The sequence below is a fragment of the Enhydra lutris genome, unplaced genomic scaffold (genome assembly GCF_002288905.1).
Source record: "Enhydra lutris kenyoni isolate GAN:26980312 unplaced genomic scaffold, ASM228890v2 scaffoldscaffold17, whole genome shotgun sequence".
Classification (NCBI taxonomy): Eukaryota; Metazoa; Chordata; class Mammalia; order Carnivora; family Mustelidae; genus Enhydra; species Enhydra lutris.
The window spans coordinates 40,020,076-40,046,590 of record NW_019154101.1 but is presented as its reverse complement, the minus strand read 5'-3'; the positions used below and the strand labels follow the sequence as shown (position 1 = coordinate 40,046,590).

Below are 26,515 nucleotides of genomic sequence, written 5' to 3'. Positions count from 1 at the left end.
GTCCAGTTTATTTATTTGTTCTTTTTCATTCTTGAAGTATAGTTGACACACAATGTTACATTAATTTTGGGTGTATAACATAATGATTCAAAAATTCTATACATTACTCAGTATTCATCACAATAAATGTAACTGCTGTCTGTCACAATAAAAAAAAAATCTCCTGAAGTCAATAAGTCAAACTTGTTAAAACTTACTAATGAATATACTGATAACTATTATTTAATTCAAATTTATATTACATTATATAACAAAGGTGATTTTAGGCAAATTCCCGATCATTTTTATACTGTACTACAACAGATTCCAATTTAAACTATATCTATTAAATTGATAAAACAAAAATGGCAAACAGCTATCATGAGTGTCTTTTATGCTAAATCAAATGAGTAACATGACATGTAACAAGTGATAGTATGTAGGTATGCATTTAAACATTTTAGAATTATAGCTCTTAATTTATATGGTATTTAATGAGCTTAAATTTTACAAATTCAAAGAATATAAAAAATTACATTTATAAATGAAGAGTCATTTATATATTGTAGGAATTACTGGAATGAGAATGAACTTTGGAAACACACGGACTTGGGTCTGATTCTCATCTCTGCCTTTTATTCACAGAGGCATTTTAGGCAAATCAGTTTCTCAAAGAACTGGTTTCCTCAGCTTTAAAAAGAAGAGATAATAATATCTACTCCTGGAATGTTCCAAGGATTAAAGATAATGAACATATAAAGTGCCAAGAGTAGACACCCAGTGATACAAACACTAAAAGAGAAAAACTCCTTTCACACAAAAGATGAAACAAATTAGGAAATATGGAAATCATTTATCAGTAGATCAATAATATGAATAGATTATCTTTAAAGGAAGTTTAAAAGTAGGGGTTTCTTATAGTCTGCAGTCTCAGTATTAAAATTTGGGGAGAAACACTGATTTTAAAAAAGCATATATTACAACATTAAATAGTATCTATAGATTTTTTTTGCTTGTATTTAAATAAGGATTTTACCTATGATTAAATTTACTATTTAGGATTAATTTTAATGACGAATAATGCTAGCAAAATCTAAAATAGACTTGTATTTTCTATGATATAGTTCTACATCTAATAATAGTAAACTGTATGTCTGAAATAGTATCTGGAACTTTAAAACTACCCTAAAATATGAATATATAAAAACAAATCTGATGGTGAACTCTTGGGTTTCATTTTTCATGTGTGTTAATAAACTTATGGGGTAAAATTTGGGATTGATTTCATGGGTCAATGAATATGCTTTATCACTAAACTCTTAATACATCAACCAATCAGATTTTAATAATTTTGATTAAGAAAATCCTATGTTATAAAAATACCAAGTCTAAATAAATATCTTCCAAGATGAGCACAGCAATAAATTTCAATATTGAATGTGTAACACTTAAGAGAGGCTAAATAATTCAACTGTCAAAAATTTTGTTCAGTGAGTATTTGGGAGTTTGTTTACAAATTACAGTCTTAAGGTGCTTAGGACAGTAACAAATTGTTTAAACTGAAATAATTCCTATGTTCCACCTCTTATTTAAAATTATGTTTTTTATTTAAATTCAAAAATAAAAACAAATTGTCAGTTTGAAAAGATAACTTGTACATTTTGCTCACGTTTTTACTCAAGATATGGTTAGAACAATGCCGTAGAAATAAATTTAGTTATTTCAATCTATAAACATACAGTTTGGACTAACTGCCTCTCCATGACAATAAAAAGTTCTGGAGCCATGAATTTTTAAAAACAGCTTTATTAAGGTAACTGACATATGACAAACTGCACATACTTAAAGTATAAAATTTTAACATATACCTGTGAAATCATTGCCATCATCATGATAATGAACATAGCCATCACTCTCATGCTTCCTTGTGCTTGCATGGGAAAACCTTCTCTTGTTCTTTCTCGAACCCCCATCACCAAGTAAACGCTGATTTGCTTTCGCTCAACCTTGGTTAATTTATATTTTCTTCAGTTTTATTTAAGTGGAATCATACAATTTTGTAAACGTTTTTTTGGCTTGGCTTATTTCACCCAGTATAATTACTGAGATTCATCCATGATATTGAATGTTATCAACTTTTCATTCCTTTCTATTGATGAGTTTTATTCTACTGTATAGATATATTGTTATTTGATCATTCACTCATCTGTTAATGGACATGTAGGTAGTTTCCAGGTTTTTTGCTAATACAAATGAAACAATTATGAATATCAATTTCCTTCTCTCTTGAGTTAAAAAACTAGGAATAGAATGGGTAGGTCTTCGGTTTATGAATGTTTAACTTTTAAAGAAACTGTTAAGCTGTTTTCCAAAGTGGTTGTACTGTTGTTTGTTTGTTTGTTTGTTTATAGTCCCAGTAGTGTGTTGGGGTTCTAGACCCTTTATATCCTTGTGAGAACTTGACATGGTATTCTTCTTCTTCTTCCTTTTTAAAAATTTATTTGAGAGAGAATGTGAGCACAAGTGCAAGCAGGAGGAGCAGAGGGCGAGGGAGAAGTAGACCCCGCTGAGCGTGGAACCGAACACAGGGCTTGAACTCACGACCCTGAGATCGAGACCTGAGCTGAGACAGAGTTGGATGCTTAACTGACTGAACCACCAAGTTGCCCTAGTGTTCTTTTTAATTTTAGCCTTTCTAGTTAAGTATTTATGGTATCTCATTATGGTTTTAACTTACAGTTCTGTAAGGCCTAATAATGCTGAACAAAATCTTTTCATGGTGAAGGAGCTGTTCAAATATTTGCCCATGCTTTTATTGGGTTATCTTGTTTGACTTTTAAGAGCTTTTACATATTCTGGATATAAGTCCTTTATAGATAGATACATGTTTTGACAAGGTTTTCTTCTAGACTGTGGCTTATATTTTTATTTCTTAAATGTCTTTGAAGAGCGTAAGTTTTAAATTTTATTGAAGTTGTCAATTTGTTCTTTTATGGATGGTGAGTTTGGTGTTGTAGCTAAGAAATCTTTACCAAACCCAAGTTAACAAAGATCTTCTCTTAGGTTCCCTCCAGAAGTTTTATAGTTTTAGGATTTACATGTAGGTCTATGATACATGTTGAGTCAATTGCTATATATACTGTGAAGTATGGATCAAAGCTCATTTTTTGTATTTTAATATCCAATTTTTCCAGCATAATTTGTTGGGAAGGCAATTGTTTCTCAATTGCATTGTCTTTATCAAAAGTCAGTTGTCCATATATATGTGGGAGTATTTCTGAACTCTATACTCTGTTCTATTGATCTAGTTATCTAATTTGATGTCAATACCATGTTCTTTTGGTCACTATAGCATTATAGTAATTCTTAAAATCAGGTGGTATAACTTTATTCTTTTTCAGAGTTGTCCTGCCTATTCTAGGTCCCATGCATTTCCACATGAATTTTAGAATAAATTTCCCTCAAAAAATTTCCACTGAGATTTTGTGAAGTTGCCTCAAATCTGTAGATCAATTTTGGGAGAACTGGTATCTTAATATTGAATTTTCTGACCCATGAACAAGGTACATATTTCAATTTATTCAGGTTATTAAAAATTTCTTTCAGTGTTTTTGTGATTTCCAATGTAGAAGTCTTTCACATTTCTGTCATTTATTCAAAGTAGATCATATTTTTGTTGCTATTATAAATGATGTTTTTATTTACTTAAAAGATTTTATTTATTTATTTGAGAGAGTGAGCGGCACAAGCGGGGGTAGGGGGAAGGGGCAAAAGACTCACTGTTGAGCAGCGATACCCATCTTCCCCTATGTGGGACTCAAATCCCAGGACCCTAAGATCATGACCTGGGCGGAAGGCAGACACTTAACTCACTGAGCCACCCAGGGGCTGCTAGGTGGTGTTTTTTAGGTCTCAATTTCCAAATGTCCACTGCTCGCACAGAATTTTTTTTTCTGCATATTGATCTCATATCTCAGATTATTGTCAAACTGTTATTATTTCTAGTAGCTTTCTGAATAGATTTCCTAGATGGATGATCATGTCATCTGTGAATAACAACTGGTTTACTTTTTCCTTTCCAGTTGAGATGATTTTTCTTTTCTTGCCTGAATACACTGGGTAGAACCTTAAATACAACACTGAACAAAATACAACACTGAACAGAAGTGTTGAGAGTAAACATCACTTTCTAGCTCCTGATTTTAAGGAAAAATTATTCAGTAACTAATCACTAAGTATTAGGTATAGATTTTCCCTAGATGTCTTTTAAGCTCCCTTTTATTTCTTCTTTGCTGAGATTTTTTTTTTTTTTTTTTCAAATTCGGAAAGGGTGTTGGATTTTGTCAACTGCTTTCTATTAGTTAACTAATATGGTGAATTACAGTGATTGACTTACACATTCCTGGGGTAAATGCCATGATAATTAATCATGACCAGAATTATCCTTCTCATATACTGTTAGATTCAATTTGCTAAAATTTTCTTCCTAATTTTTACATCTGTTTTAGTGATGTATACTGATTTGTGTATAATTTTTGTAAAGTCTTTGTCTATTTTTTATATCATGTTAATTGTAACTTCTAGAATGAGCTGGGAAGGAGTTCCCCACTTCAAATTTTGAGTTTTGTGTAGAACTGGTATTTCTTCCTTAAAACGTTGATAGAATTCACCAGTGAAGACATCTGGGCTTGGAATTTTCTTCTCAGATACAGTACTCTTCAGTTTATCTTTTTTTCTTTAGTGACTTTTGGTAATTTGTGTCTCTCCAGGAATTTTTACATTTTCATCTAAGTTTTTGAGTTTATTGGCATGAAGTTTTTCATAATATTTCCTTATTGTCCATTTCAATATTTGTTGAATCTGTAGTAATGCTACTTCTCTCATTCTTGATTCTGATAATCCGTAACTTCTCTCTTCATAATCAGACTGGCTTGAGATCAATTTTATTTGTTTCAGAGATCAAACTTTTAGTTTTATTGATGTTTTTCTATTGTTTCCTTGTTTTCTATTTCTGTTCACTGTTTCTGCTTGGATATTTATTATTGTCTTTCTCCTGCTTACTTTGGGTTTCACTCGTTTTTCTTTTTCAAATTTTTATGGTAGAAGTTGAGGTCACTGATTTGATAAGTACTTCTCTTCTAATATAAGTGGTTTAACGCTATGAATGTGTCACGTTTAAACACTCAGGGTTTTTTTTTTTTTTTTTTCTATTTCTATGCTTTTAAAATACCTAATCTTTTCATCTGCAATGTCTAATCTGTTGTTAATCCCATCCAGTATATTTTTCATTTCAAGCACGGGAGGTTTTCATCTCTAGAAGTTTGATTTTGGTTTTTTGTATCTTCCATGTCTCCACTTAACTTTTTGAATGTATGGAAGACATTTATAATAACTGTTTTAATGTTCTTCTGTACTAATTGTAATATTTCTGTCAGTTCTAGTTTGGTTTCTTAAAAAGATTAATTATTCTTCTCACTATGGGTCATATTTTCCTGACAATCTGACTGGATGCCAGATCTTTTGATTTTTTACCTAGTTGAGTATTGGATATTTCTCATCTTGCTAAGTTGTCTTAAGCTTCATTCTGGGACAACAGGAAACATTTTGATCCCTTTGGGTCTCACTTTCGTAATTTGTTAGGCAGGTCAGAAGCAGCACTCCTTTTAGGGCTAATTATTCCCCAACTAATGAGCCCAGACTCTCCTGCATACTCTACCCAATTAGTCACTGAATTAGGTTGAATAATGGCCATTTAAATATCAGGTTCTAGGGGCACCCAGGTGGCTCAGTCAATTAAGAGTCTGCCTTTGGCTCAGGTCATGATCCCAGGGGCCTGGGATTGAGTTCCACATCAGGCTCTTTGTGCTCAGCTTCTCCCTTTCCCTTTGCCCCTCTGTCCCCCCTTCCCCACCCAACTCATGCTCTCTCTCTCTTGCACTCTCTCTCAAATAAAGTCTTAAAAAAAAAAATCAGGTTCTAATCCCCAAAACCTATAAATGTTACATCTTGAAAAACAAAAAGGGGAGATGGTGTCTTGCGAATGTGATTAAATATTCTGCCATGGGGAAATTATCCTGATTATCTAGACAGATCCTAAATCCAATTACAAGTCTTTTTATAAGAGGAAGACCTGACACAGGCACAAGAGGAGGAAGCAAGGTAACCATGAGGGTGAGATTGGAATAATGCAACCCCAAGTCCAGGAATGCTGGCACCTAAAAGGGGCAAGATCTTCTCTAGAGCCCCTGTAGGGAGCATGATTCTGCCAACACCTTGCTGTTGGCTCAGTGAAACTTCAGATTTCTGACTTTCTGAAGTGTGAGAGAATAAATTTATGTTGTTTTTGGTCACCAAGTTTGTGGTGATTTGCTATAGCAGCTTCAGGAAATTAACATACTCATCAATTATACGTTTTTTAGCTTGGCTGTTGGGAGCAGGAACTGTGCCTGGCCCTGGGACCAGGCACAAATCCCTCTAATTTTCTATTCCTATCAGATGGCTTTTTCCCAGGTCAAAGAGTATCTACATGCATGTGCTCAACAGTACTCTACTGAAAACTTTTGGCAGACCCTCTGCAGACATTCTCCCTCTCTATACCTCTTTTCTCTCTGGTACTCTCTTCTAAGAACTCTAACTTAATTGGTCTTCCCAGACTCTTGGCTCTGTCTCCTAAACACAGGAAGTTGGTCAGACTCTGCCTCAGTACATTCCCTCTATGCATGCTCTGGAAACTCTATAAAGGCACTAAAGCTAGAGCACTTCCTTTGTTTCCTGTCTCTCAGGGATTACTTTCCTTCACTGCAAATCTTCAGGATCTTGAAAACTGTCATTTCATGTTCATGTCTGCTTTTTTGGGGTTGCTTCAGGCAGGAGGGTTAATCTGATCCCTATTATTCCAGCTGGGCTGGAAACTCCATTAATGTTTGTAGGCATCTTCTTTATTTTTTGGTTAAAGTTAAATGAATGCACAATTAGGGCACTCTGGAAACCAAGGAATAGTATTTATAAAGTCAATGGTACTTACAACATATTTTTATCAAAGCATTATTTTTAAGCATTGAAAATACAGAGGTAAATAAAATGTCAATAATGTTCAAAAAAACATTCTATCACAGACTGCTTAAAGTTCACTTTTCATTTATCTTTATATCATGAGGGTACAGAGCAGATAGTTATTAAAAGAAATTGAGTTCTAAAGGACCATTTCATTTAAAAATAAATAGGTAAAATTTACTGCTGCTATTGATTTTTACTAAAATAAAACACTGACCAAAGAATAGACTTGATCTCAAAAAAAGTGATGAAGTTTAAAATTTTGAGTAATTGAATTAAGACCACATTTCAGATGAAATTAAGAATAAATTAAACTGCCCATATTATTTCTTAATACAGTAACATTTTACTAGTGAAAGGAAACACTAAAGAAAAATTTTACCTTCCCCATAAAAAGTGAAGGTTTAATTCAGAAACCTAGGAATCTTTGAAAAAACATCTCCACCCAAATGTAAATGTAACTTTATATCTAACATATCAGATCTACAATTCTGTTTCACTCTCAAGGTTTATAATAATATCATTAGGAGTACATTTCCAGGACAGTCTAGCTTACTGAAATAATACTAACATCTGACAGTAAACACACACCCTGTACCAAGCACTATGCTAAGCACTTCACATGCTTTGTCTTCTTTAATTCATACCATATCCTATAGCATGGATATTATTTTTAATCCTATTTTTAAAGATGATGAAGCTCAGAGACAGTAAGTAACTTGTCTAAGGTCACATCATTGTGTAATTATTAGCAAGGATGGGACTTAAATTCAGTCTTGACTCTAAAGCTCATATTCTAAAAATGAGCCACAAATTCATTACAGACAAGTAAAATAGGGCGAATTGTAAAAAGTCTCATTATCATGTTCCCTTAAAATAAAGTTCACGTAGATAATGGTTTCCTCTAAGTATCAACTAATATATATAATGTTTAATATTTTAATATTTTAGCTCAATATAAAAGCACTTTTATTTTAAAAGGTGAAACGAAACTGACAGTTTTTAATATACAGTTGTTCCTTGAACAGTGTGGTGGTTAGGGGCCCAATCGCCCTGCACAGTCAAAAATTCTTATGTAACTTTTGAAGCCTCCAGAAATTTATTAACAGTATACTGCTGACCAGAAGACTTACTGATAACATAACGAGTGGATTAGCACATATTTTATATGTTATACTTATTATACTGTATTCTTACATTAAGGTAAGCTGGAGGAAAGAAAATGTTAAGAAAACCATGAGGAAGAAAAAATAGTTACAGTATTGTATTGTATTTGTTGGAAAAAAATCTGTGTATAGTCTACTTGTGCAGTTCAAACACATCTTGCTCAAGGGTCAACAGTATATGCAAGCACATAAGGCACTTGAATATTAAAAAAAGAAATAGTTTTATATTTAAAGAATGTAATCTCTTGCAAACAGATCAACAAAAATATTCAGAGTAAAACTATGAAATCTTATTTTTTCTTACATATATATACACCCTCGTGAATACAGAGTATATGAGAGGGGATGAAACAATATGCAGATATAATTATTTCCACTTTAACACACTTCCTTAAAAAGGTTTCTTTGTGTGTATAATTGGTATTTATTATATGTGGAGAGCAGGTATAAAATGTATGTAATATTTCATATTTCTATACCATCACTGGGTTGAAAAAATATGGGTCAGTGAGGTAAGTCCCTCTTATAACAAAAGTCTGATGAAGTTACTTTTATCACAAGTCTCAAAGCATATGCTCTGAAGTTAGGCTTTGGATTTTCCCATATAGGCTCATTTATATAGTACTGAGAGTGTAAGAGAGAAACAAAAGTAAGGGATCTTAGAGAATATTTCACCTTTGAAGAAATTATAGTAATATTTTTGTTATTTACCTGAAGATTTTCACAGGTCTCTTGACTGTAAGTGAGTCTCTGGATTTCTGTAGGTGAAACAAGATATAATGCTTGTCCATTGTTGGCGAAGCAGAATGTTCTGGCTATCCGCATGTTGGTGAGGGGCAAGTAATATACATCCAGTAGAGGCCTTAAACTTGGCAAACTTGAGAAAAATATTAAAAAGTCATTAATAAGAAACAAGGTAGGTTTTGGAAAACAGTATAGAAGGTCCTCAAAAAGTTAAAAATAAAACAACTTTATGATCCAATAATCACACTACTGGGTATTCACCCAAAGAATAGAAGAATCCTAATTCAAAGGATACATGCACTCCTTTGTTTATAGCAGCATTATTTATAATAGCCAAGATATGGAAGCAGCCCAAGTATCCACTGACTGATAAATGGACAAAGAAGATCTACATCTTCTTCCATATATATTGTGTGTATATATACACATGTATATATATGTATGTATATATAGCCAATGGAATATTATTCAGTCATTAAAAAGAATGCAGTCTTGCCATTTGCAATGACATGGATGGAGCTAGAGTATATAACACTTAGTAAAATAAGTCAGAGAAAGACAAATACTGTATGACTTCACTCATAAGTAGAATTTAAGAAACAAAACAAACAAGCAAAGGGAAAAAAAAATGAGAGAGAGAGAGAGACAAATCAAGAAACAAACTCTTAGGTATAGAGAACAAACTGATGGTTACCAGAGGGGAGGGTGATGGAGGAATGGGTGAACTAGGTGATGGAGATTAAGTAGCACACCAGTAATGATGAGCACTGGGTGATGTGTAGAAGTGCTGAATTACTCTCATGCACACCTGAAACTAATAAAACACTGTAATGCTAACTAACTGGAAATAAAACAAAACAAAACAAAAAAAAAACAAGGTAGGTTTTAGTCTTGAACAAAGTATTACAGAAGGCAAAAATGGCAGGACCTTATAAATCTTATGATTTAGTATACTTGAGAGCAGATAAAACTGATTTGTATTCTTCATAAACTTGTTCACTATTAACTGAATGAAAATAAATTCTCAGTGTATAAGACTGTAAACAAAAGCATTTCATTTTAGTGGAATGTAATTCCATAGTGTTCTGTTTTAAGGGTGTAAATGCCATCTTTATGTTTTTAAAAAATGTGTAACTCTTACCTAAAAGTCATAATATGTCCGTTGGCGCAGAAGCAGGCAAGGCAAATACTGTTACTCAATGCTACGATATCTCCACGAAGCACAAATGAGGTCTCTGTAATGTTTTGCTTGTAAGCACAGTTCTGAGTTGGCAGTGAGATGACTTTTGCTTGCTTTTCAGAACATATCACGGCATACTGGTTTTCACTAATTTCCTGAGAAGAGGAGGGGGATACGGAGACAGGTCGTCGTTTCTTTAATTTCTCCTTTTCATCTTTTTCTTCAGGAACATTGTGTTCTCTCCAGGATTCATACGCGGGTGGCACTAAGCAGCCTGTGGTATCCAGGAATGCCATTCTCAGGATCGCCCCTTTTAACCTCAATATAGTACCTAAAATATGTAAGTTTAGTAGATAACAAGTATTTTAACCCCCACAGCAAATATGCATATTCCAACTCTGACACATAAAAGACATTCAACAACACATAGAATGCATATTAAATTGAAACTGTACACCGGCTTACTAAAGGGATTCAACCTTTCTTTGAGCATGTATCTGAGCATGTATCTGGAAAAAGAAATCAGAACTACATGTCCCAAACCAATAAATATTGGGATGCCTGGAACTATGTCTTCTCTCATATCTGCCAAGTGTACTACTAACAAGTGTGAGAGCAAGTTGATGATGTCTAAAGCTGCACGGTCCAATACGGCAGCCACTAGTCTCATATGGCTACAAAACCCTTGAAAATACGGCCTTGTCCAACTTGTGGCATGCTGTGAGAGTAAAATACATGCCAGATCTAAAGACTCATTATAAAAAAAAAAATAAAAGTAAAATATCTTAATAATTTAAAAACACTGGTTATATGCTGAAACAATAGGATTTTAGATATGCTAGGCTAAGTAAAGCGTCATTAAAATTAATTTCACTTTTTTTAACTTTTTAAATATGGCTATCAGAACATTCTTTATGTGGCTTATCTTTCCCGGTTTTTTTTTTTTTCTATACACATTCTTACTATAAGGAAGGATATTAGTAAGAATATTATCATTATGTAACCTTTTCTAACAACTAGTCATACAGAACATTCTCAAATATTTATTGAGCTGGATGAATAAATCAAACTGTGTCTTTGATGTAAAGATAGTTCACAAATTACCATTAAAATCATAATTACATTTTAATTTTAAATTCCAAGTAATGTTAAAGTCCACTGTATAAACAAGAGATACACTAGTGAGCACAATCATGTTTTTTTCTATCTAAATCAGCATAAATTAGTAATGAAAACCAGATTTCTCAGTTATTTCCAGATCAGACTCCACATACATCTGATGAAATTGTATCTCATTTTCAATATACAAGTCATTATTTTTTTCTTAAGATCTGCTATTAAGTCACCTTTTCCTAATACTTCAAAGGAGAAAAACAACATAATTTAAGACTTCACATTTAGATACTAAAAACAGCCAACTCGATGCTGTTTAAAAAAATACTTTTTGCTTTTTCTCCTAAACATGGTATTACCCTTTTGCTTATAGAACATAGCATTTTAAGGTATCTTTGAATGAATTAGAAGAGCAGTTGCTTTTTTATTTTTTTTCATTTTCTAATGAAAATCATTTTAGACATGATGGTAGAGTTAAAAAAAATGCAAAACCTGGATGGCTGTATAAATAAGTGATACACTGGAATCTTATTCATGTATTCTTTCATTAAAAACACAAGACTACATCTAAAGGTAAACATCTAAATGTAATCTAAAATGTAAACTAAATGTTTCATAGATCATTTCAAAATAGAAATTCATAGATCATTTCAAAAATGAAAAGCAAAGGCTTCTACCAAATACCGCAAGTCAGACCTTCAGTGCAAGCACGGCATGAAAGCATACATACCACTTGGAGAGACAATGACTGGCTGAAGAAGTCTTTGTTCTCCTCCTGGGGGAAGGTTCAGTGCAATAACTAGCACTGTTCCCAATGTAGTACCAACCCATAAACATGGGGAGGGAGATGAATCTGCCTTTCGAGTAAAAGTTTCACAGAAATGAAGAGCAGAAATTGCTTCTCGAGATTCTTTATCAATGCTGGTTACGCTGGAACTCCGTGATCGGCTGAAGGAATTATCTTTTATATCTGAAATGAATTAAAATGGGTGAGATTGGGCGCCTGGGTGGCTCAGTGGGTTAAGCCGCTGCCTTCAGCTCAGGTCATGATCTCAGGGTCCTGGGATCGAGTCCCGCATCGGGCTCTCTGCTCAGCAGGGAGCCTGCTTCCCTCTCTCTCTCTCTGCCTGCCTCTCTGTCTGCTTGTGATCTCTCTCTGTCAAATAAATAAATAAAATCTTTAAAAAAAATAAAATAAAATAAAATGGGTGAGATTGCCTGTTATAAAATATCATAAAAATCTGACCAAATGGTTAATTTGCAAAAAGACAAAACCTATAGCATATTTTAGTTTTTAATTAAAAACAATTTACTTTTATGGTAATAATTTTTCCTTTGTTTAGATATAAAATGCCAACAGATAAATTCAGACTTCTCAGAAGAGAGCTGGGTGTAATTCCAGTGAATTTTTGGCTGTGTGATCTATACGGTTTTTGGTGTGGCTATTTGTTCGTATCCTGGTTGCTCTTCTCATCTTAGACCTCACCACCTTCTTTTCTAATGATGCTGTTTCTTCCTTTGGTCAAAAATGCCAATTCCACGGTTGGGTAGAACTAGAAAACTGTGGGCATTTTCTTTTCTTTTCTTTTTTTATTATGTTCATTTAGCCAGTATATAGTACATCGTAAGTTTTTGTTGCATTTTCAGTGATTTATGTTTAAAAATTCCACTTAGAAGTACTCTGATACTACCTTCAATTTGTTGAATGAAGATTTTTTTTTCAATTCTGTCCATATGAAAGTCTTTAATCTATAAAAATTTAGCCTTCGTTTTCCTTGAAAGCCATTTTAACTGTAATCAACATTCATTCAAGGCATTTTACATCAAAACGTATGACTCGTATCTGGCTCATACTTAATTTCATACCAGTGTATATCTTTCACCTCTTTCTGTAATGACAGGGATACTTCAAAATTATAGTAATAATCCCTCTCTTGTCTTCAGCTGCCTTCTTCACTGGGGCCAAATGCAAGTTTGCCTTGAGCCTTGGCCTCTTTTCACTTGCAACTGCATTTCCAAATTTATGGGAATTTTCTCCTATGTAAAATCAAAATACATTATTTCCCCAAAGTTCTAAATTCTTCTAATGGCACTCTCTATATTCATAACAACCCAGTTCTAGGGAACAACACTTAAAATGAGTTTCAGTTTTGGCTCTTTCCTTCCACTTTATCTATACATCTGATGGGATGCCAAGTCCTATGTTATTTTACTCCAGCGTTGTTTCCTTCTTTTCATGATCAATCAACTTCCATTACCCTTCATTCAGGCCTTGATTGCCATTCATCGAGACTGCTGATAATTCACAAGTGGTCTTCCCACCTTCATTCTGTCACTGTTCTAACACAATTCAATTGAATTTTATAAGTTACAGTCATAATTCTATTACCTCTACTTAAAAAAAGTCTTCAGTGGTTCCTCTTTATTTGATCATGTTTAATATCTTACTCAGATTTTTAAGACTCTCCACAAACTATTTCAGCTCTCTTTTCTGGCCTTATCTTCAATGGTACCCTGCTTTTCAGGAACTTGTGGGAACAAACTGAGTCACTCATTGTTCTCCAGACAAACCTTGCGCTCACCTACTTTAGACTTTTGCTTGTGATTTTCTTTCTGATTGGTTCCTGTGCCTCACCTTTTTCTCTACCAAGATTGTGCTTGTTGGCCATCTCAGGTACCATCATTGTCATGAAGTTTTATCTTGATTGTTAAAAGCAATGAAGATTTTTTGAATCTCAATAGTTTTTTCTCTCCCATGGCACTAATAGTACATTTGTTCTGTAGTTCTTCCAGACTTATCATAGGCCTCACTCTAAAGTGACTCTAAGTTGGGGCGCCTGGGTGGCTCAGTGGGTTAAAGCCTCTGCCTTCAGCTCAGGTCATGATCCCAGGGTGCTGGGATCGAGCCCTGCATTGGGCTCTCTGCTGAGTGGGGAGCCTGCTTCCCTTCCTTTCTCTCTGCTTGCCTCTCTGCCTACTTGTGATCTCAGTCAAATAAACAAAATCTTTAAAAAAAAAAAAAAAGAATCTTTAAAAAAAAAAAAAGTGACTCTAAGTTTCTTGAATACAAGAGCTGTGTCCGTTTGAGCATAGTGCCTAGCTTATAAAAGTATCTAATAATTACTTGCTGAAGACAGATCTATAGTTGAAAGTATCTGAACCGATGTCTTGCTGCCACACCTTTGGGACATATTAAAATTTCCAGGAGTTTTTACTGTTCTTATCTAACAAATAGGTCCTCAAATCACATGCTTTCAATGTTATCATGAAAGAAATGGCTTCATGTCATAAAAAATAAAAAAAAAAGTCTTCTAAATTGTACTTTATTAAATAAAAAAGGTATAACTGAATCCTAACTATACCCCCTAAAAGCTTTTGTAATCAAATTTAAATTCAGGGCACCTAGGTGGCTCAGTCAGGTAAGGATCAGAATTCATTTCGGCTCAGGTCATGATCTGAGTTCCTGGGATAGAGCCCTCTGTCTGGCTCCATGTTCAGAGGGGAGTCTGCTTGTCTCCCTCTCCTCCTGGCCCTCCTGATTGCACATGCATGCTCTTTCTCTTCCTTAAATAAATCTTTAAAAAATTGAATTAATAGATTGACAAATATTTCCCCAAATGATAACTAGATACAACAGAATTTTGATTATAGCTAGCCTCTGAAAATAATAAAGCTACTAGTTATGGCAATTAACATGGGTAATTTCTAACTATAGTGCCTAAAGATGTCTCTCTTTTGCCTGTAATTCCTCTTAAAGATTTTGACATGGCAAAAAAGAACTATTTCCTATAAATGAAACAACTTTCCATAAGCAATGGCTCATTACTGGATGAATGTGTAATATTAAATATATAAACTGATTCCAAATGTTAACTCTAAAGTATTCAGTTATTTTAGCAAAATAATAGAAATTTTCTTACTTTTTTAAGATTTTAAGTAATCTCTACATTTAGCATGGGGTCCAAACTTACAATCTCAAGACCAAGAGTCTTGTGCTCTACTGACTGAGCCAGCAAGGCAGCCCAAATAATAGAAATTTTAAATATACTTTCCAATGATAAAAATATTCATTATTTTAATAAATCATACACATACAAGGTGATTAGACATATATATTCAGTTGTGACCCAGTGATGAAGATAGAAATCAGTGAAAATTTGTTAAGAAAATTTGAGGGGCGCCTAGGTGGCATAGTTGGGTAAGCATCCGACTCTTGGTTTTGGCTCAGGTGATCTCAAGGGTCATGAGATTGGCCCCACATCTGGGTCCGTGCTCAGCACAGAGTCTGCTGCTTAAGACTCTCTCTCCCTCTTCCTCAGCCCCTCCCCCTTGCTCTCGCTCTCAAATAAATAAATCTTAAAAAATTTTAAAAAAGAAAATTTGGTAATATAAACTTGATCATATAAGAAAATTTGATAATATAAATTTCATTATAAATTAATCTGTAAAATTCTTACTCTTATCTATTAGAATTACAATAGGTGACTCACAACAATCTGTACTTCAAATTTAATCTGTACTTTAATTCATAGGCCAAATAAATAGTGTTTTAATTTAATGGACTAATTTAACTATATAAAATCCATAAACTACAACTGCATTTTATTATGACTTCTCTGTAAAAATTGGCTTACCAAAGGAACTCCTAAGTATAGATCAATATGTGAAAGTGAACTGAATCAAGAATCAATCCAAAACTTACCAAATTCTATCAGCCTAGAACTGTTGGAAAGTAAGTTAGAATTTTTAGCAGTTCATGAATTGTACTATTGATAAGTCAGACGCTGTGGATCTTTGTGGCTTAAATTTTAGAAATTAGGCAACCTAAACAAATGGACTAGAAATTTCTATTTCATTCTAGTAATAAGAGCAGAAATGAAAATGGCTACCACTAAGCAAGCCATACCATGTGATACACCCTCTCATAATACTTTAAATTTATCATTCTATTGAATCCACATAGTAAGTGAAAAGCATTATTATCACAATTTAATGAATAATAAAATAGATACTTAGGTTCAATGACTCATCCAGGATGACAAAGCTAATTAGCGGAAAAGGCAGGACTTGTGTCATGTCCAAGTCTAAAGCTTTCTCAGGCAACTCCAGATGGACATGGGATTAGTCAAACCACCAAAATATAAGAAGAGGGTTTTGGTTATTATTGAGAGTTAAAGTTCAGTCTTTAAATTAAAAAATATATTTGAACATGTGATGTTTCTGGAAGCTCTAAGCTTGGATAAAATTTATCATTAATGCTTCTATCCATTAATGCTTTCTATTAATGCATGCCACAAATCATTGCTTTCATGTTACTCTCTGGATGCCTAGAGCATTCTCCCTCTAAATTACCCTTTCTTCCCACATGGAGCCTTATGCAACAACATTTTATTCCCCCAGTCAAAACATTATGCCAATAGTTGAATTTGGTCAGGGTAAACTTCAGGACAAAAAATTAACTCACATTAAGGTACAAAAATCTGACTATTTTTCCCCCTCTGTTGCCACCTGAAATGTAACATCAGAACCCTAACAATATTACCCACGGTTCCTGAGGCTGAGCCATGAAATCTGGGATGGTGAAGCTATAGTCAAAGTGTAGCATTGCACGATTTCCTCATAAGCCAAAGTGAATTCTAGTCACAGAAGCTTCCAGAGCTGCAGGATAGTCCAACAGCCTCAGCTGCTGTTTAGGAACACCTAGTAGTTTGAGCCTATCAATAAAATTGTTTTTCCCTATTGATTCCCCAGTCAATGTAAAACAATTAGCAGCTAAGAATCTCTACCAAAAAAATAGTTCAGCAGTACAAGGACTTGAAGGGAAATTACTTAGGAAACACGGAGACTGTTCCAGTTGTCCAATCAGTTGTAATTGGCTTAGGGCACTGAAATGCATGGGCATGTAAGGTTAAACATGAACTGAATAAAGATGATCTATACAAGCATGAAATATACCCAGATTAAATTACTTATAAACGTATGATACTCTTTTTAAAAATAATTATGGCATTTTTTAAATTTAAAAGTACTTTTCCATGTGTTTCTCAGATTTTTAAGATACTAGAAGGCACAAAACCATTTTAACTAGCAGTATTTAGTGTTATTAAAATCATGGGCCTCTGAGAGTGATGAAAACTCTGCCCCTCAAATACACTTGGTGTCAAATTATATCTTTTATTTATATAGTAAAGGGAGCTATTCCCTTCTCAAAACACGTTATCTTATATTCTAGATTAATCCTTGTTCCCGTAAGACCAGTCCTACTACAGGATTCTACGAAATTGTTTCTCCTATGTTCAGGAATGGAACCTTGTACTGCTGACAGTGGAAGTTATTATGCCCAATCACTGATAATTGTATATCTTCTATCAGTATAACTGAGATAGGATTATGATTTGGAAATGCTAAAATAGTATGGTGAAATGGACAATACCTAAGTTTGCATTATGCAAAAAAAGGGAGTTAAGGAATCTAGAGAATAAACAATGAGAAGATGAGCAAAGGGAGGAAATCTAGTTATTTCAAAGAAAAAGATAGGAGAAACCATCTTCAGTCTAATTTTATTTCATTAAAGACCATTAAAATTTCTAAAATTAAAAAAAAAAGTGAATTTAAAAAGAAACACTGCAAGTTTATTTTTATCTTTACTGAAATGTCTTGTCCCTCTTCTGTGATATCAGGAAGCTGTTTTTGAGCTCAATATAAAGCAAAAGGAATGTGGGAATATGGTCACTCTGCTTTCCTAGTGGATTAGTTGCCTAGAAAGTGCTATAGAAAAAGAATTACTACCCAATTTATTATCACCAAAGAGTAAAAATGATTCTTGACATGAGAAATTCATTGTAATACAGAAAACTAATTTGTTGTGAAAAAGTTAAAACTTGTAGTTTATAAATTATAAAATTCAAATAAGTTTTCACATAGTTAAATGGGATATAACAACTTTTAAGAAATTAATCTGAAATTGCACAAATTTTAGTCTTATACTAAATCTTGTTTAGATATAAAGTATGAGAGCTGAGAAAATGTATTATTTTGGATTGCTTGAATTTATAATCTTTTATAATTTATAGATGGCATTATAGAGGCTACTAATCCTTAAATATCTTAGTCATTTTAAACTTGATTTCTGTTAAAAATCTCATCTATGGTAATTTTAAATCTTCTGATTTCCTTGTCTTCCCTTTGAATGGAGTTTAACTACTATGGATTTTATTTATTTATTTATTTTACTTACCTAAGTCAGGCTTTAGGTCAGTAGGCAAGCTTAACTTCCTTGACATCTTTGCTGAAAAACAAAACACATTTTTAAAGTTCTGAAGAATATTTGATTCATATTTATTAATACCAACTGCCCTTCCAGATAGAAGTAAATACTTTTGTTACTAAATCTAGATGCTAAGATAATTAATATATGATGAATAATATTATAAGTGGAAAGTAAATCTTGTTTTCAACTTTTCATAAGTTTGTACTTACTTGATGTGATATCTTTGTGTGCTTGAAGCTGTTACTTCAAGAAAGCTTTTTAATTCTAACTGTTAATTATTTCTTAGGCTCATAGGAAAGGGTTAGGCTTTTCTAAGAGAAGCAGAGTCATTTCACGGAAGGTGTTGCAGGTAAGGACAATAGAGGCAGAAGACGGAGTTTGGATAGTTGATATAATAAAATCTTTCCAGTTCTTCATCTTCATAGCTACTGGGTTCATTATTTTTAAGTTAATCTCTAGAATATAAAACAACTATCTAAGATTAAATTTAGGTATTTGATTACATCATACAACTATCTGGATTCACCTATTCTTGATACAAGTTAACACCTTTATTTACATATCAGTGAAAAACAAATGAAACAAAGTGATGCTAATCTGAAATTATGGTATTTACAAAAATGTAAACTATATGTCAATTTCTATTTTGCACCAGAATTAAAAAAGCCTCTGTATAAACTTACTGGAATTCACTTTCCATTCTCAAAGTCAGTTATTGCCTTAATCTAGGATTTAGAGTTAGGAGTTGTTTAACTATATCTATTATGTTAGTGGCAATGCATGCGTAACAGAATAGTGCTTCCTATGCACAATTTTGAACAAGCACTTGTTGTTAATACATGAATGCATTTATGGGTTAAATTCTGGGCTGTTAAGAGATATTTAAAGCACAGACCCTGCTAGTCCATAAGGGCGCCATGTAAACAAAGAGAAATCCAGTCATAGTATATAACTTCCACATCTAAAAAAATGACAAATCCAGTATTAGGAAATAGACATGAGGCAAACCGGGAAGGGGTGGGGGATTCAAGTTTTCATTTTTAAGCTTCATCAATCTAATCATCATTCTTTAAAAATCAAGTGATTAAAATATACAATCAGTCCTAACCCATTTTCACCCAGACATAACCAGTATCAGTTAAAAGATAAAATATACTACCAAACAAACAAACAAACAAACAAAAACCTAGCCAATGAAATCTGTGGTTAGTTGATTTAATGGTTGCCATCATATTTAATATAAAATTCCCTAAAATTAGAAGATACACCCGCAAAACCATCTTCCAAAATGCAACATTAACACTTTTAAAAGAATTCAAAGATGTTTTCACCAAATACCATAGGTACAATATACACAGACTGATAAATAATATCTATACAATTATCATATGTTATCTGAAGTAGAAAAATCAGTCTGGTAGAATCTAAAGACATAAGTCAGATAATGTGGATGCTTCTCTAGACTCCACTACTCAGCTTTGATCCAATTATTCTTTCAAACCAATGCTTATCAAAAACTTGAAAGTACACACCAGTCACCTCGTGATCCTGATAAATCAGATTCTGATTCTATAGTGGATGAGGGCCCGAGATCTCACACTTCCACAAGCTCCCAGAAGATTCCAATTCTGCTGGTCTATGAATCACACTTTGGGCAGCTAGGTCCCTAAACTATATGAAACTTCAGCATAGGAACCAAAACTAATTGAGCAAACCCAGTATACATATGCAGTTAGTCTATAAGAAACATTCCCTGACAAGTTTCAATATCTAGGTTTGTAAAATGTGGAAGGGTAAAGTATAGTGGGTAGGACTGGATTTGGCATCAGATCAAACCTTAAATGGAATCCACTTCACCTGACTACCAGATGTATGACCTTTGGCCAATCACTGTGCCTCTCTAAACCTGATATTTCCTCATTTGTTAAATGAGGATAGATAATGCCAATTTCATAGTTGTGAAGATTATACAAGATGATGTAAGCCAAAGCACTGAGCATAATACCTGACACACAACGTGGATTTGATAAATATTAGTTACTAATAATAAATGAAATAGGATTTCTAAACAAACTGTATAATGCTATACAAATGACCTATTAATATACTTGTGAACAACCCAACATTCCTTTATTCTAATTCTATGATAATATTCCAAGGAACTAAAACAGGAAAATGAAAAAAAAGAAAAAGAAAAAGAAAACCTTAGGATACTAGGTATAGAATAGTATGCACCACTCTAAGTTCAACCTTGTTTGTCTCAAAAACTAAATTCAATATACAGCTGAACATAACAAAAAAGAGAATAACTTGAATAATTTAGAAGTTATATCAAGTTCATTCCTCATTAACAAGAATAAATTAAGTAAAAATTCTGTCCGTTAGAAATGTATCTGTTGAATCTTTCACTCAATAACCATACACATATTTCTGCCAAAAAATTTCACTAGCATTAAATTTCCTTTGAATTCTTAAGTGTATGCTTTCAATCTCCTTCAGGATTTTCTACTAGAAATTCTTTTATATAAATTTTCAAATATTTAAAAAAACTTAAGTTAATCTTTCCCACAAAAATTGATTTTTGTACAACTTTTTTTTTTCTTGGTCTAGCACTACATAATTTCTTTACCATGTTTAAAAAAAAAACCTGAATATAACCAAATTTCAAATAATTCTTCAGTTGGTCTAACTTTGACATTTTATTGTGGTTAAAATCACACACAGAAAAGACTAGGCAGATTTTCTGACTTTACTATAAATGTCACAAAATGATTTAATTATGGGGTCTTTTTTCCTGAACACTGTGCAATTGGAGACCCACGACCTGACCACAAACCTGATCAGTGTTCAAAATATTTAAGCCACACTGCTATAACACTTGGATATAATTTTGAGCAATCTTCTTGAATACAGAACTTGAAATGACTAATGTTAAAAGATTAACCTTTCTTATTTTGTTAATCCAACTTACCAATTAACATTATAAAAAAGATACAGAATAATTTTAATGAATAGAGAAACATTTTTGTTATGCACAGTGGTGGGGACAAGGGCAGAGGGATACTTATTAACCTATTAAATATTTATTGGGCACATGCCAGCCATGTGCCAGAAGACAGACTTCCTGCCCTCAAGAGTTCATAGCCCATTAGAGGAATGAAATAACTCCACTGCAATGTACCAGGTACTAACAGATGCATACACAAGGTGCCAGTTAGAGTACACTGAACTTATAACTTTCTTACCCTGGAATACCCATCTAAGACCATGGGACATGAAGATAAAGCCAGCAAAGGATAACTCAGACTTTGTACATTTTCAGAAACCTACATGTTCCCTACTTGTTTGTTGAGAGTATTTTTCTCTTGATGTAAAATTTACATACAAATGAAATCTTAAATACATATTGAGTTTTGACAATGTACATACCTATGTAACTACTGAATGTGATATAGAAACTCATCAATATCCAAGAAAGGCCATGCATATTCTTCCCAAGCAATTCCTGTCCTCATCCCTAGAAATAGCCATGTTCTGGGTTTTGTTTGTTTTTTGTTTTTTTACCATCTATCAGTTTTGCCTATTCTAGAACTTCATATGCATGAAATGACATGGTATAAACTCCTGTGTAAGGCATCCTTCACTGGGACAATATTCTTCATCTTCTTCCCAAAATATTTCAAAGCTTACATTCTTTTTAAAATTAGAATTTTTATTTGAAAACAGTCTCCAACAATAGTTTCACAGGCATTAATAGATTAACATCTTCTGTCCCCTCATATATGCAATTTATCCTTAAGCTTTTTTGAATTGTGTTCTTTATAGAAAATTTGGAAAACATAGAAACAGAAAATATGGCCACTACAAATGCCCATAGTCAAGAGGCAAAATGTCTACATATTTCCTGCTACTTTTTAATATCCATTTTTATTTAACATATAAATCTGTATCATGCTTTTTTTCTACTACTAAAAGCATTTTCTTCCCTCAGTTGTTAGTATATTTCAATGGCTTCATATTATTTTTATGAACACTTATTAAACAATAAGGTTTTTTCCCAATAAATAAGGCAATAAAAATGTATAAAAATATTTTCATATATTTTGATTATTTCCTTAGGAGGGAGTTCCATAGGGAACAATCATTTCTAGTACAACTTTCCTCAAACCCCAAGGTCTTCTAAAGTATGTCTTCAAGAAGTAGCTTTTACGTTTAAAAGAAAGGCCTATGAACATATTTCACAAACTTCTGTTTAGCTGAAAACATAAACAAAGACAAACATGGATGAGAGAAATTGGTAGTAAGTGTAAGTCCCAACTCACAACTATATTCCCTTAAAACTCAATTTGTTCCATTTTCTTATAGCATTGTTTGTAGCTGAGAAATGTAAAGCCAGACTGGTTATTGCCTACTTTTGAATGTAACTTGTCTATTTTTTATGGATACTTATGTCGAGGGGAAGAACAGAAGGAGGAGGTGGGGAAGGATTTACAGCCTCAGCATTCCACACTGTACTTGTATTTATCTGCTATCAAGTTCCACAGCCCTTTCTTCTGTAGTCTCTATCCAGTGATAGAGAATTTTCATTTTATTCATTATAGAGTAAATGAATTTTATTGTTCTATAATACTAGGATTTTCATTCTATTCATTATAAAGTTGCTATTTTCTCTGCTGCTGCTATTCTGTCTGTTCACTCATTATGACCATTTTTTTTCTTTTCAGTATTAAAACACATTATAGCAGTTGTTTTAAAAATCCTTAGCTAATTACAGCATCTAGGCCATCTTTAAGTCAGTTTCTGCTAATTTTTTTATTCTCAATTATGTGTTACATTTTTCTACCTTTGATTTTGAATATTTCACATGCCTAGGAATTTTTGATTGGATACTGGACAGTGGATAATGTGTTGAAGGGAGTCTGTGTAGGTGTTAGTAGGTGTTGAGCTTTGCTCTGCACCTTGCCATTAAATTAATAAATTACTGGAGGATTCTTGGTTTGTTTTTATTCTTTGTTAGTATAGGTCTATTTCAGTTAAAATTTAGTTCTAGGATATGGCTTTAAGGCTAAGTAGTGATCCCTACTCTTGCAGAGTGGCCTTTCTGGGATATCAAGAATGACCAAGGTGCTGAGTAAGGTCTAATGGCAACAATTCCTGGCACTGAATGACTGCTGGTATCCTTGCCAGTTCTGAGACTCATAGCAGGTGATTGCTGCTAAGCCTCAAAGAGTCTTGCCCAGTTCAGGTATAGCTTTAGAATGGAGCTAAACCTGAGCTAACCACCACCCTCCCCCAACCCCAGACTCCTATGAAGTCCCCTCTGTGTGCAGTTCCTTCCTCTCAAGTACACTATATCAAAAATTCTAGTCACTTTAGTAGCCCAGAACTCTACTCTCTGCTTCCTTAGCTTGATGCAACCGCAGCTCCTCCTGAGTTCTACCCACCCCGCACTGCAACAGGAAAGTGTTCCACGGCAGAAACTGGGGAGGACATGTGGTTCATTTCATATTTTTCCCTTCTCTCAAGGATGGCAGCCTTAGATGCCTGCTGCTCAATACCTAGAAAGAAGACCCTATATATTTTGACTAGTTTTACAGCTGTTTTCTGTGGAAGGCTAAGTCCCAAACCTAAGGTCTAAAGTTGAAATTTAGGCCATGTATTTTTATCTTTTAACTTTGTGACTTCTAGGGAATATACTTATTTTCAGGTCTGTTTAGTCAACCTCCTCGATGGTAGGTCTGAAAGAGGCAGATCCACCGCTGGAAAACCTCTAGTTAGTCTTCCTAGCACATACTCTGTACCCTAGTGTAATTCTGTGAATGAAGCAATCATAGACTTTATCCACCAATTTTTGGTGATCAAATTTTTACTTCTTAGGAGTCTCAGAAGCACCTGCCAACCCAGTTACCTTGTCAGCTGATTTCACGGCATGTATGAAGAACCTTCGCTCATGCTTTGAAGTTACTCAACTCCCATTGAGACTTTCAAATTGAAGACATACAATTTGAATGAGTTCTTGGAAGATAAGTTGTCTGTTTTTCTCTTCTTTGACTGTGTATTCAACTCTTGGTCCTTGTCCTCAATGTCTCCCTTGATTTGAAATCTTTTGTCACTAGAGATTATAAACTAGTTCACTTTTCCTAGGCCTTTGTCCACAGCAGAAATAAGGGGAATGACAATTAAGTTTCTTCAATCTGAAAAAACTGGTATCAGAGATAATGTCTGGGCAGGTTGTAAACCTGAGTCTTTATTCTCTTCTCACAAACTGGAATGAAGGTGTCAAGATGACTGAAAGAGCTTTATTTGTTTGGTAGGAATAATGAAGTGATACATGATCACAACAATCATGCCTGCAATGGTAGTTTCAACAGCAAGGAGAGAAACAAATCTCAAGAGCCGTGCTTGGATCTCTGTACCACAGATGACAGTTTTGTCAGGGATGATACTTTTTTAGTTCTTTGCAACTCTACAAATCTTTGTAAAGTTTCTAAAGTATGTAGATTCATATTGCTTCTTTGAAATTAAGCAGCTGTTCTATAATTTACCTTTACTTATTCTATCTACTGTGTTCCATATCTTATTTTTCCAAGGAAGGTTTCTTAAAAGAAAGGAAAACAGAAGAATAACTTTTGCTTTTTGGAATGTGACTTTTATAGAAAATAGTATGCCAACAATAACAGGTAAAAGGACTTCTTATTATGGCAGTAGATGCCAAAAAAACCAAATCTTTGTTTAAACAAAGAGGTTCAGTAATTAAAAGAAGGTGACAATATCAGTTTTTCACCATCTTCAGAGATCCAATGCCACTCTTTTCAAGCAAAATGTTGAAATGTATGTATATTAAATTTTAAAAATCAGAATAGTAACAAGACTAAAAATCAGCTTAAAGGATATGGCAAGGAATCCAAGGACAAAGTGAGATGAAGTAGTAAAAATTCTTGTCAATTATCACACATTATTTTATTAGTCATTAGAACTAATAATATCAATGTTTATCCATGTCCATCTCCCATGTTAGAATATAAATTCCATGAGTTTGGAGATAAAATTTACCTTGTAAAATACTGCATCTATGTATGTGTGTAATACTTAATGTATCGTCATGAGCATGGTGATGAATGAGTAAATGAATAAGCACAAACTGTCACTGGAATTTTACTTCTATAGAAAGAAACTGAATTTTCTCACAAGTGAAACAAAGGGAAAAAAGGGCAAATTAAACACAGCCCTATTCATCAAATGATCACTTTTAAAATATGGAACACATATCTATTGCCTGAAATGAAGGGCAATCTTTAAAGTGTCTTTTAAAGATTCAGCTATAGCAAGTTTTTCTAATTATTGGGCTTCTATAGTGTTAATGTTCTGTATTTTCCCATTTCTATTTGCTTTCCATAAATTCATAAAATTTAATGTCTAGGATATCATAATAAACTCTGCAGCATTTTCTACAGTATAAAACCCTAAGTGTTATATGCTGAATTGTTCCTCCAAAATTTGTATGTTGAAGCATTAACTTTTAATTCTTCAGAATGTGAGATATTTAGAAACAGGGCTTTGAAGAGGCGATTAAGCTAAAATAAGGCCATTAGGGATAGACCCTCATCTCAGCTGACCAGAAGAGGAAATTTAAAAACACACACAGTTCCACCTGCATAGAAGGAAGATTATATGAGACTCAATGAAAAGGTGGCTATCTGCAAGCCAAGAAAAAACCAAACCTTTTAACATCTTGATCGTGGACTTATAGCCTTTAGAGCTATTCTAGAGGAAATAAATTTCTGTTGTTTCAGTCACTCTGTCTGTGGTATCTGCTACTTGCAAACTAATACAGCAAGTAATGGTAGAATATAAATTTCCATTCTGTGTGTGTGTGTGTGTGCGTGTAAAATTTATATTTAGATTTAGCCAGTTGGACTCAGGTGATCCTAACTTTGTTGGCAACATTCAAACCATCAGTCAGGAGCCAGTTGAACATATGCCTTCTTCTCTCCATTGGGCCTAATCAGG

General features: G+C 33.5%; 1 protein-coding gene across 5 annotated transcripts in view; it reads right to left on the bottom strand.

Annotated features, from left to right (window-relative positions):
- The window catches only part of LOC111147539 (syntaxin binding protein 5), a 177,691-nt gene that overhangs the window by 12,954 nt on the left and 138,222 nt on the right, over window positions 1–26,515 (bottom strand). For 4 of the 5 annotated variants that reach the window (XM_022503622.1, XM_022503623.1, XM_022503625.1 and 1 more), the window contains 4 exons: window positions 18,473–18,523; window positions 11,966–12,205; window positions 10,084–10,453; window positions 8,910–9,075 (listed from right to left, as the gene is read on the bottom strand). In XM_022503622.1, the coding sequence (XP_022359330.1) occupies window positions 8,910–9,075; window positions 10,084–10,453; window positions 11,966–12,205; window positions 18,473–18,523 (827 nt within the window). The remainder of the gene's footprint in view (window positions 1–8,909; window positions 9,076–10,083; window positions 10,454–11,965; window positions 12,206–18,472; window positions 18,524–26,515) is intronic. The other variant, XM_022503627.1, reaches the window with a different exon arrangement.